The following is a 13,170-nucleotide window of genomic DNA, read 5'->3' on the forward strand; positions in this document are numbered from 1 at the left end:
CAGCAGCAGGAGGGCAGACTTGTGTCTGTGGTGGCAGAATCCATTTTGTGATGCTGAGGCTTCGTTTAACTTTAACCGGGGTTCACAGTTACATACATGTCGTGTCCCTCTAAAAGGGTGGAATGCTACCCCTGTCGCCAGAACTGGCGAGGGGGTAGTATTCCAATTAGTATGACACCTTACTCGACATGTTTTGATAATGCTATACCAAAGTTAGCATTCAACCGCGAGGATTTTAATGCACTTAAGAGTATATGGTATAGCGTTATCATGGAACAGCTATAAGGACTTGGTTCCGCAAGCTGAAGACAGGCTCAGCTCATGCTAGAGCACCATCTCACATAATTCCAAGCACTCTGCCTTCAGGATTGATAAGGCCTGCCATAGGAGTGACTGATAGGAATATAGGTGTCCATTTTAGGGTTAGATATAGGTATACTATATCTACAGCAAAGGGTGATTACACTACCTTGCCCCAGCTGTGTTAGCAGCCATTTGTGTCAGTTTGGATGGCCAGCCAGGGGTGGCATAATGCAGGCTGCAGCCCCTGGTAGGCCCTGGGTACACCTATTCCCGGGGTACCTAAGGTACACTGTACAGGTGCTGATAAGGTGACCCAGCATCCAATTAGGTATGTACCTAAGGTACATGGAGTCCATTTTACAGAGAGAGCAATTAGCCTGGGACCCTGATTAGCAGGATCCTAGGCTAACTAAGTCGAAAACCAGCTAAACACTAGGCAAAAAATCTGGGGTAACCATAGTCAGGTATCCACCTTCCTACAATTACAAGGAGGTGAAGATTGCGGTGAAGGACATTGCCCTGCAACAGGAGGCCCTTTCAAAGTGGTAGCCTGATCAGAGGACAGATGCTTATGCCCAGAAGTTTCAGGTACCACCTTCATCTTACCCAATCTGGAGCCACTTAAACAACTTGTGCCGTGTTGTTTCTGATCTTCTTCAGACCTTGGGGTAGGAGATGCTGCAGTGGAAAGGCTTACAGGAGTCCTGTGACCCACTCTATCCGAAATGGGTCTTGGGAGAGAGCGCGCCCTGTGGAAACTCCAGCGCACATATATCTTCACATTGCATGATGTTGAAGATGGCATATAGGTGTACACAGTAATCGGTCTTAAAAGATGCCTGTGCCACAGCTGGAAATAACTTCCATTTGTGATCTGCCAGGCAATGCCAGCTTAGTTCCTCTAGCCCAGCGTTCAAAGACCCTGTAATGTGGTTCACGACCAGGAGATGTCCTGGAGCCAAAGTCAGTTTCAGATCCAAAGTGCCCCCTTGCACAGGGCCCAGAACTCACTCCCCACTAGCCCTGCTTTTTGCTGTACCATATGGTGGTGGGGCTGTCCATGAGAACCTGAGCCAGCCTCCCTTTGATGGATGCTAGCAAGGCTTCCAGTGCCAAGTGGATGGGCCTGCAAATTCAACATACTGATGTAGAGATGGGTGAACGCCTGACACAAAAGACCTCTGATCGGCACCTCCCTCAGATGACCTCCCGAGCAGTGACGGACCTGTGACGGACCTGTCATCAATGGCAGCTCTGTGCAAGGAGAGGGGTTTGCGGTTGATACAATTGAGGTTAAGCAAGCAATTCAGATCTTTTGCCGTCTTCTCCGAAACCTGGATGGAATTTGTAAGGTACTCCTGGTGCTGGGCCTCCTGAGACTTCAGGTTCCACTACAGAACTCACATACACCACCTGGCATTGTTGACAAGTAAGATGCAGAATAACAATAGGCCCATAAGCCTCAGAGCTACTCTCACCAAGACCCAGAACCAGGGCTGAAACGTCAGAATCATGGAAGCCGCATGGCCCTGCCTACCAGCAAGCAGGAGCATTGCTGTTAAAATCTTTTGGGTCCTGTCTGGTGCCTGAGGATATTCTAAAGGTGACAAATCTGTAGTGCTAAATATTCTCAGAAATGCTTTTATTTTAAATAAGACCATCACCCAACTCATCTACTAAGTGTACGTCACAGACTAGGACAAGGAGCTAATCTCTAATTGAATAATTTGAAGTCTCTGGCATTTCGGCAAGGAACATACCACAGAAAGACGTCAAATGTTGCATAGATTCTATGATGAAAAGGAGCCGGATTAATTATGAAAATGGTGAGACAAAGAGGGACTACTGTAGAAACCCACACACAGGAGTGTCAAACTAATGTACAGCAATTTCAACACAGAAAAAAATATGAGGATGTTATTGATCCACAGAATCTATACTTGCACAGTCTATGGGTCATCGTGATATATAAATGTCATATCAGCTCATTATAGGTAAAATGCTCTTAATGCAGAGCTCGGTAAACAAAACCACAGAAACTAACTGGTCTAAAAATAACTGGCATGTCCTTGAACTCTTGAAGTAACAGGAGGACACTGGGAAGATATGTGTGTGCACAAATAGGCATCACCAACTACACCCCCTGCATCATCACTTCCTGTGAATTACAATGGCACAGTGATGTATTTTGTGGGAGTAAAAAGTCATAGAAGTATTCATAAGACGTATACTTGCAGAGGTCCAATGCATGAATCAAACTCTAAAAAGAGAAAAACTTGTGGAAGGAATAACACACTGGAAATGTTTTTGTCCACAGTGAATAGGTACAAAATCATGTGCACTATAACTAGAATGCGACTACTTCAAGTAAATAATTCCCGCCACCACTAATACCTGTGAATTTACCTAGTACGAGCTCTGTACTCTTGGTGCTACTTGCTGAGCCCTGGGATACTGCATCGCTACATCCGGAAATTCCAGAAAACTTTGAAGACTGAGAAACCACTTCTAAGTGATTGCGGATTGTCAAGCCACACCAATCAGAATATGGAATATCTGGAAAATCTAAGAGCAAACATTTCAGAGAAGAGAACATGAGTTCATTGACTGGATTATAAATATAAAAGGTATTTCTAGCTACACACCACAAAATACTTTCTAATGAGGCAACATTCAAACTGGACAAGCACCAAAGGAAATGTCTAACACCCTATTAGAAAAGGTTACTAGAAGAGGCCACATCTCCCTTTAAAACATTTAGCTCTTAACATGTTTAGTTATAGTGTTGATTCAAGTGGCTAGTGGGCCATACCTTGTACACCCCTACCTTGTACAGACCACGTCAAGGTCAAAGAAACTTCCCTGCATCAGCTGTTGACAGGATATATATATGTGTTCGTATTTTTCAGGCACAAATGTAGCTAGAGGGTAAAGGAGAAGCACAGTCCGAGATAAAATTGTGATTGTTAACAAGGTAGAGTATTCCTTAGGTGAAATATTTTTATTGTGTAAGTAGGGAATACGTAAGTTCCCATTTTGGTCTATGACCAAAAGCTTTTTCAACATGATTCCAAAGAGCATACAATGGCCTAGATCAGGGTTTTCAAACTGGCTGGCACTGCCCCATGTTGGTCTGTGGCTGTATTCCCAAAGGGGTGCATATGTAGGACGAAAAAATTGGAAATAAAAATTGCCTGGAGACGTGACCTTGCTTATTTGGCGTACTTCCAGGCCGTCTTCTTTTAAATGCAGATGTATTTTGAGGTGAATCGAGGGGGCAGCAAGGAAAAGCCCAGTAGGGCTGCATTCAGATACAGAGCCCTGATCATCCAGAACCAAGGGAACTCATAGTAATGGCCCAGGAAAAACAGATAAGAAGCAAGATCCATGGATAGCATCAGAGAAATGGGCCAGAGACAAGGGTGCCATTTTTGGCTCTTTTGTTTGTTTACACATCTAGAGAGACCGCTTCATCAGAAAGAAGCCCCAGGAAAAATTAGCAGGAGGTGCCGCTTAAAAAAAACGGCCTTTACTGCAATTAGTGCAATAGGATTAATGCCTTTATCCCTGTGTGAGACTACGACACCCACGGTATTCAGTCTCTTTTTTTTTTATTCACTTCTCCTTCCATTTCACCACCAGTAGCCCATGAACCCTTGTTCCCTAGGGGAACGGTCTTTCTGGTGTTACTTTTCACTTATGTTATCGCTCCAGGAGGCCTGCCCAAACCCTACCCCCGTCCTGAGGAAGACCCTCCTGTAAGGGCCCACTTGTCCCTACCCTGTTGTGTCGTCGAAAAGTCGACATCTGATCCAACAACCATCCTGTATCCCGAGCTTGAATTGTACTGCTATTTTCAGAAGCATGGTTTACCATGAACTTATGATCATTTATTGTATTGGTTTCTGGCTCCTGTCTGAAGCCAGGTTTTAAGAAAGGTTTTGAATACGGAAACCTGACCTATATTGTATCACATTACCTTACCCCGCACTACCTCCTAGCACTCTCACTTCCCTTCCCACTACTTTTTGTAACTATGTGGATATATGCTGTGGGCAGATTTTTTGTGCGTTCATACTTTTGGGATTAAAATGGAGTGATGGCCCAGTGAAGTGGGCAAGGGAGACAACCTGCTTCGTACGGCTGTAGCTAACATTGGTAAGGTAGTGGGATGGGGCCCAGGGCCGAGGAGCCAACTACACCTCAATTATGGCTGTTTTACCATGCTTCCCTTCTTGCATTAGGAATCAGTGCATTTGTACTGTGTAAATGTTGCTTTGGGCCTAGGAGCAATGGCCCACAGTAGGGGAATATTGCAGCAGAGGAGACATCTTAGTTTTGGTCTCAGAGAGATGAGAGCCGGTGGCTTTTGTTTTTAACAAAAGGTCATGAGACTTTCAGCTTTGGAAGGCCACAACTATAATTAGGGAAGTAGGTCCAGTCACATTGGAGCCAAAAGGTCTGAAGGGCATGCTGCATCACAATTGTAACTTTACAAAAGGGGTATGGAGGCCTATTTTCATTGGGTTACAAAAAGAGCAGCATTAGGAACAGGGGCATCCTTGCTACAAGGCGAGGAGCAACATGTGGGAGCTCTTTTTTTTCTGAAATGGCAGACTGGAGGGATGACCAGACATAGCAGGGAGTGAGGATGTTTTGGGGTTGGGGGAGAGAGGCACAGGAGACATCCTGCTACACATGGCTATAGCAATCATTAGTGCAGCTGCATTGGGGTCCAGGGATGTGATAGGCTGACCACATCACAGTTATGTGGAGCAGTGTTTTTTAATCAATTTCTGTAGTTTTGTGCATTTGCTTCAAGTCTTAAATGTAGAGTGGATTAAGAGTTACAGAGAAGGTACTCCTGAAATTCATAAGCCCTGCTCCACGATCTCAGCCTGCCTCATTCTGCCCCCCAATTCATGACATGTTTTGGAGGGAGCCCAAATTCAAAACTTCTTGCTTAGAGAAGGTCAGAACAAAAAGACTGAAGAAGCCTTTCTCCGACTATTTGTAATATTAAGTGCCAGTATAAAAATTAAGGGCCATATGTATGAACAGATTTTCCCCATAGACACGGAATGGGTAAAACCCTTTGATACATCTGCCACTAAGATCCATAAACTATTTTATTTTAGATTTCCCATTTGATAGCATCATTAGATACCTATTGTATTTTTAAACTTTGTTGTCTTTTTTCCGCCTCAAGTCTCTCCCTTGCATTGACCACAAAGACAACTGGAAAAGTGATTGTACGAATAATAACGATTCCCACAAAGGACATATGTAGTTTCAAAAGTGTACCTGAAGTAGCTAAGGTGCAAGGTACTTATAATTGATCAATCAGCTAAAAGCATCAGCAAATGCTAAAAGGGCACCGGTAAGACAAGACACTTAATAAATCTGTTAATCACTGTGCAACTAGGTAATCCTTTCAGAACCAATGATAAAACTGTCCTTTTCAAGAAAACAGCATTGCACTTTGGAGAAGTAGTGGATTTGTTCTATTTTAAATAAACTTGGTCAGGCCAGTAGTATTTTAAAGATCTTGTCTAGCCTGAATATGGAGCCAGTTATCCAAGACCAATACTGTTTAAATGTAAATGACTAACTAACCTTTGATCACAATTTACTTTTGGATACTTTCTATTCCCAAATTCTTCAGTTAATGACTCATCTGAGGTCAACAGGTGGTGCTCACATGGAACCAGCCAAGGTTCTGAAACGTTCTCCGGATAGGACAACACACAGCCATATAAGACGCAACTATAAGAGCTGTCAGATATCATCATTTTTTCCATGCAGTCCTGGGTGGAAATAATGATAACTGAAAAAAGATAAAGCTCAATAACAGCACAAATTTGGGACCTTATTATCAAAATCCACTAATCCATGTCTCAGAATACAGAGGTGGATGGACAGTGAAGAATCTGCAGATAGGACAAAGTATCCACCAGAAAGATGGTTACCAAATGTAAGTAACTTATTGTTCTGATTAACAACTGTACCCGCAGAGTTCACAAATTATGATTTACACCCAAGCAGTGTCCACAAGCAAGTGAATCTAATACCAAACCATTATGCAGCATGAATCAAAATGACCATCCCTGCATGCATGGCAATTAGGTCAGTAGTGGGCGTCCAAAGATATCACAATGCCGATTAAGTAATAAATGCTGTGGACTCCTCTGTGTTCGAGAAGAGTTGCACTACATACACGGTCATCCTGTTGCTAGCTACGGAGCTGATATTCACCACAGGCAAACAAAAAGAAATGCTTTGTTTAGGAGAAATCTCTACCGCGATAAACCTCCAGCGTCACAGCAACATTGTTTTCCTCAGCATTTCTGTCCATCGGGAAGGAGGAGAAGAGGTGGGCTGCTGCTTCGGCCGGAGTGCAACAAGCAACGTCGCAGCTGTTCACTGCTCGGAAGTCTGTAATTGATTGAAAGGACGAGAAGGGGTTTTGCCGTTCAGCTACCGGTCGGCATATTGAGGCTGCAGTTAAAGGCTACGGAGGAGATGCCATAAACTTTGTGCAAGGAGAAAATGACTGAAAAATGCTGCCGGTAAGCACAGGAGTGCCTGCTTGCTGGATGGCTATTTAAACTGGCTAATTTCATTGCTAAAAGTCTCCTGCCGGGAGAAAGGGAAAAGAAATCGCTGCTGGCAAACGCGAGGATTGCCTGCTTGTTTGGGGGGGGGGGGGGGTATATGAATGGTTGAAACATTGTGAAAAAGTTGTGACTGGACTGGTCTAAGACGCGGACTGTGAAAAGGTCGACACGACCTGATACCTCGCTATTTTTATTTCTTCCTGCCCTGTTCTTTTTTTTTTAAATTAAGAATAGAAATACGTTAGTCTAGTGTTTCAACGTACTTATGGAGCCCATTTTGTTTTGTTTCCTTTTGATACCCCGGGTCAACAACAACTTTATAAAAGAGTCACCATTTTGTTGATCTCCCCTGCCCACCTGAGCCTTAGACACTGTGAAAGGACTGGCTTCACTACCTTCTCCTATTCTAATACGGCGGCCATATTTAAAGTAGCCCAGATATCACTTCTTACCACTGTTCTTTCATCGCACAATCCCTGATCTTCTGAATGTATCCCTGCTCACTCTATACCCACTCATTTTCTCGGTTAGCCATTTATCACCCCACTCCTCTTCTCACTTATCCCTCCTCTCCTTCAGTACCCTCACTTTATGTCATATCTATATATTTATCTACTTGTTATTTTATCCCTACCCCCTACTTGATTGCCCTTTGATCTGCACATTACTCTCTACTATGTTACTTTGTGCTCCTTATTGACTTAGTATTTGGGTTTGTTATTTCAATGTTGTTCACTTCGTTCCCTTTACTAATTTGTGTTCGGTTTTTGCACTTATTGCTGCCTTTGTTTTTATTCAACAATCACCGTTGTTTATTCCCCATCACCTTTAATTATTTTACCTATGACCTCCACTATCACTCTTACTCCGCTTTACATCTTATTACTCCCTTCATGTTAACCTAACTCATCTGTCACTCTTTTCTATTTCAATTCTTTCCTATCTATATTCTTCACATTCAGTGAACTAACTACTATTTTTTATCCTATTTATTAATCAATCTACCTATAAGTATTCTATCGCATTTTATCTATATTGTTTTATACCTATTTTGCTCTCATTTTGTTATGTTAGATATGCTATTGTATTGTGACGCCTCCTAATTCTTTTCATTGCTATTTGGAATGTTCATTGTGTTATTTATTATTTTACGTCATTATGTATAACTACTATTTTTATCCGATTTATTAATATACTCTACCTATCATATTCTATCACATTTTATCTATATTGTTTTATACTTATTTTGCTCTCATTTTGATATCATGTCAGATATGCTATTTTATTGTGACGCTTCCTAATTCTTTTCATTGCAAATTGGAATGTTCATTGTGTTATTTATTATTTTTTGTTGTCATTATGTATACTATGATATTCCTTTGCTCAGTCCACCCCCACCTAAGATCATTGTAATCATGTCCCCTGAAACTGCTCAGATTGCTCTTTATGTTTAATCCTCCTATCACCTTTGCTTCTGTTCCCTAACTGTATAACTTTGCCCAGGACATTGTTCCATACCATACTACCTTGGAGTACTAGTTCGCTCTCATTCCAGTGTGCTTCTCCCTTCCTCCCCCTCTTTTTCTCTCTCTCAACCATGCCCCCACTCACTCTTTCACCATCAATCTCATCCCCACACATCTCCAAATTTGGCCCAAACTCTTGGTCCATCATCTACCCACCCCATCTCTCTAAACATGGTAAAAAAAACTTAAACACAAACTTATCTGCCTCCACCCTGAAACCTTATTCGCTGACCACCATAACAGCCTTAACTCTTCTCTTGTCACCAATCTCATCTTCTTCACCAAACGCCCGCCTAAATGGAAAAGCATATTCCTAGGTCACTTCCTGATCTCCAACTCACGCAACATCCCCTACGGTTTTAAACTCTCCACCAAACCATCTTCTTCCTTTCCCGGGGAAATAGATATATCCATCTTCAAATCGGGAACCATACTCAACCAAGCATCTGAAAAACACCTTGACATCTTTGAACAACACTTCAACGCCTTACCACAGCCCCTCTTAAATTACTTGAATCTTGACCACCAGTACCCCCCTCCCCTAGACTCACCGCCCCCCTTCCACCCCTACCACTAATATCTTGTCTCTCCGAAAACCCCCAACTTTTAGTTTCTACATCCGCCTTCCCCACTATCGCCTCCTCTGGATTCCCCCCCGTCCTCTCCAACTTCTAATGATCTACATATTAGCACTGTATCCCTAACCACCACACTATCCCCTGACCCTGTGCTATCACCACATCTCACCCTAGAGTCATTACCCCCATCCAACCCATTTCCCCTTCACCTTTCCTATCTGACCCAACCTACAGTGTCCACATCTCCCTTAATTTCTCTCTCCACTCCATCGCTCCCTACTGATTCGACACCTCCTATTAGCACTCCATCCCAAACCATATCACAATCCCTGAACACGGCCTTCGCACACCTTCTACCGCTTGATTCATCACCCACCTTACCAACCCCGCCCCTCTTCCCTCTTCTCCACGTCACTCCTCAACTCCTACTACCCCCATCTACCCTCACTGCTCCCTTCTCCTCATCGCATCTACCCACTTCGGTATGCTCTGTTACACAATCCTCCCCTTCCAACCTCCCCCATCATCCCCCCTCTTTACAACACTTCTTACATCCAAACAACAGTACTCCCCACATCCCACCCATCCTCTACCCTCACCTCTCGCCCCCCCAACACCTCTTCCTCAGTCACCCTGCTCCGCTACACTCACCTCTCCCTTCAACCTCTCCACCAACATCTCCCCTCCTCTCAACACTTCTTACATCCAAACAACTCTACCCCTCTACCCCACATCCCTCTCTTCACCTACCCTCACCTTCCCCCCCCCAAACACTGTCCCCCCGCACCCATAAACTCACACTCTAGCCTCCCCGTACATTGAACCTGCCCTTTGGTCCCTCATCCTAGAGCTCTCCTCTCTTAGCATCTCGACATCTCACTCCTCTCAAAAACCATCTCCTCACTCAATAATAACCTCTTCAACACACCTACACACTGCCTGCCTAACTCTATCACCTGCAATAACACCCCTCACTCCTACAACCATTTAACCTCTTAACCCTCTCAAATCGTGTCTTCACTCAAACCCATTCAACCACAACCTGGTACTCTACCAAAAAACTCGGAAGCTAAAACTTCCTCTAATCTAACTATTTCTCCATCTCCACCCACTAAAGCTTACACTCCCTCGATTTTAACTATCTCTCCACCACCACCGTCGTACATTTTACCCCTCAATCTTAAATCTTCTATCCCGGTTCTCTTAGGAAACAGAAGTCTCCCCCTTCCTCACCCAGACCTCCTCAACAACTTAGAGCTATCCCCCCTTGCCCCCCCTCACAATCACCTGAGCCCACTACCCAACGTTGCTTGATGATGAACTGCCGATCCACCTCCTACCCGACGCATATGTCGTCTATTCCAGTTCTTTTAGGAACAAGCAATCCCCCCTTCCTCCCTCCTCCCCCACTACTTAAACAGATCCCCATCTGTCCCCCCTCTCCACCACCAGTCCCCACCCCCCCTCTGCTGCATGTTGATAAATTGTAGATCTGCCTCCTGTCACGCTACGGAGATTGCTGAAACTATTCTCAGTGAAGACATTGACATTGCTGTCCTAACTGAAACATGGCTCACACCCCACTCCACCCCCATCCTCGACTTGCTTATCCCCCCTGGTTATGATATCATCAGAAAAGACCGAATCGATCAAACAGGCGGTGGACTCGCCTTAATTTTCAAAGCCGAACTTAACATCTCACTAGGCAATCTTCAAGACCCTTCATCCTTTGAATACCTCTGCACCGATCTCACCATACCTGACTTCCCCCACTACCCGGTTACACATCATCTACCACCCCCCAGGTAACAACATTTCCTTTACGGAAGAATTGACTGATCTTATCATACAATCGTCACTCTCCCATTCTAATAACCTCTTCCTCGGGGATTATAACATCCATTGGAGAAACAATGCTGATCCTGCTGTCATCCTACTTAATAATACCATGGACATCACCAATATGTCCAAACTATGCCTCTCTCCCACTCATAACAAAGGTGCCACCCTTGATGCCATTATAACGACCAACGATCTAGCCTCCCTCACAAATATTTTTCCGGTTGACTGGTCTGACCACTACCTCATCCTTTTCACCTTGATCAAAAATACCTCTCGACCAGCCCCCACCAACATACTATCCAAAAAATCCACACGCAACCTTCACCTTATTCCTCCCGGTGAACTCGAAATAACAATTAAGGCTCACTTAGACTTACCACCTCTCTCTGACAGCACAAATGACCTAACCAACCATTATAACAACTCTATTCTTGAAGCCTTAGACAAAATTGCTCCTATCAAACTCAAACAACAAAAAAATATACCCCCTAAGACCTGGTTCAATTCTGAACTTAATAACAAAAGACTGTCACTTAGACATTGTGAACGGGTCTGGAGATCTCACCCTACAGTGGAGAATCTGTCTATTCTTAGGACTGCTTGTGCCCAGTACAAAAAACACATATTTAATGATAAAGCCTCCTTTCTACGATCTCAGCTTGATGAAGCCAGAAACCGCCCTAGAGAACTTTTCAATATTGTAAAAAAACAAACATCCACTGGCCCTCCTAAAATATTAGCCTCCACAGACAAATGCAAAGAAATAGCTAGCTTCTTTACGAACAAAATCAACATGATTGAACTATCCTTCTCTTCCCTCCCTCTCTCCCCCCAACCTACCACTACCCTATACACTCTTCCAAACACTCATAAGTCTACGTCGATCACTTCTTTCACTTCGCCTGATACCTCTAATTCCCTACCTGATCTACTCCTGCATAATACCTTTCATATAACAAACTCCCCCGCTAAAAACAACGCCTCTTGGAATGATTTTAGCCCAGTATCTAAATCTTTGATCACTTATATCATTGTCAAACTTAAACCTTCTGCACACTCCAAAGATCCTCTCCCCGCCACATTAGCTCAAGAACTCAAATCTACCATTGCCCCTATATGGACTAAAATTATCAACTCCTCTCTTTCCACAGGCTGTGTTCCTGCCTCCCTCTAACTTGGCCAAATTACGCCCATTCCCAAAAACTCCACTGCTGACCCCAATGATCCAAACAACCTTCGTCCCATCTCTATCCTTCCCTTCCTCTCCAAAGCCCTCGAAAAATGTGTTCTAATGCAACTAGAGAAACACATTGTCTCATTCAACCTCCTTGATGTCTTCCAGTCCGGCTTTAGAAAGGGTTGCAGCGCAGAAACTGCTATGCTTAATGTCATGGATGATATGAAATGCGTTACTTACCTGTAACTGCAGTTATCCAGTATTGGTATCTTTCATAGATTCACATGCCTGAATCATTCCCCGTCGTTGGGGTGGGAGTCACCGGTATATAATAACAGTAATGTCATAAAGACATATACATACTAATAGGCCAGAGGCCTCACATTAGTAACCTATCCAAGTCCTTTTGTAAAAAGGACCAAACTTTGGCCAGGAGCCAATCGGCTACTACCACCCTCTAGAACCTTCCTGGAAGGAGCCCTAGTCCCTCAGATTTTCGTAAGCACAGTGCTAAGTAGTACCTACTGAGAGAACTAAGGTGAGCCCTTCCAGGGGAGGCGGGTGGGTTGCATGTGAATCTATGAAAGATACCAATACTGGATAACTGCAGTTACAGGTAAGTAACGCATTTCTTATCCAGTATTATGGGTATCTTTCATAGATTCACATGCCTGAATCAGAGTAGCAAGCAATAGTCAGCACATTTCGCATAATATAGCATGTAAGACACTTGATAACAACTTATCAATAGTGCAACACAATAAACTGCAAACAGTAGCAGGATAAGAAATGTGCTAATGGCCGCAGAGATCCATCTTGAAATGCTCTGCTTTGACAGTGGTAGGCCCTTCCTGGGCCTGCTGAAGGCAATAAACAATTGGTTGGACTTGCGAAATTGTTCCGTTCTATGAATGTAGAATTTTAGACATCTTTTCAGATCTAAGGAATGTAGAGATCTCTCCGCTGGTGAAGATGGATTCAGAAAGAAAGCTCTCAGGACAATAGGCTCGTTTAGATGAAAAGCAGACGGAACCTTTGGTATGAATTTGGGGTTAGTCCGTAGAATGACCCTGTCCTGTTTGAACTGAAGAAACGGGTCTTGAATAGAGAAAGCCTGCAGTTCACTC

General features: G+C 43.7%; 1 protein-coding gene across 3 annotated transcripts in view; it reads right to left on the reverse strand.

Moving 5' to 3' along the window:
- Positions 1–13,170, reverse strand: part of RICTOR (RPTOR independent companion of MTOR complex 2) — a 1,600,666-nt gene that overhangs the window by 312,007 nt on the left and 1,275,489 nt on the right. The window contains exon 35 of one of the 3 annotated variants that reach the window (XM_078674984.1): positions 2,710–2,868. The exons of 1 other annotated variant lie outside the window; for it this stretch is intronic. In XM_078674984.1, coding sequence (XP_078531110.1) covers positions 2,710–2,868 — 159 coding nt within the window. Of the gene's footprint in view, positions 1–2,697; positions 2,869–13,170 lie in introns of all 3 variants that reach the window. One more of the 3 variants, XM_078674983.1, reaches the window with a different exon arrangement.

Source organism: Lissotriton helveticus, chromosome 2_1 (assembly GCF_964261635.1).
Source record: "Lissotriton helveticus chromosome 2_1, aLisHel1.1, whole genome shotgun sequence".
Classification (NCBI taxonomy): domain Eukaryota; kingdom Metazoa; phylum Chordata; class Amphibia; order Caudata; family Salamandridae; genus Lissotriton; species Lissotriton helveticus.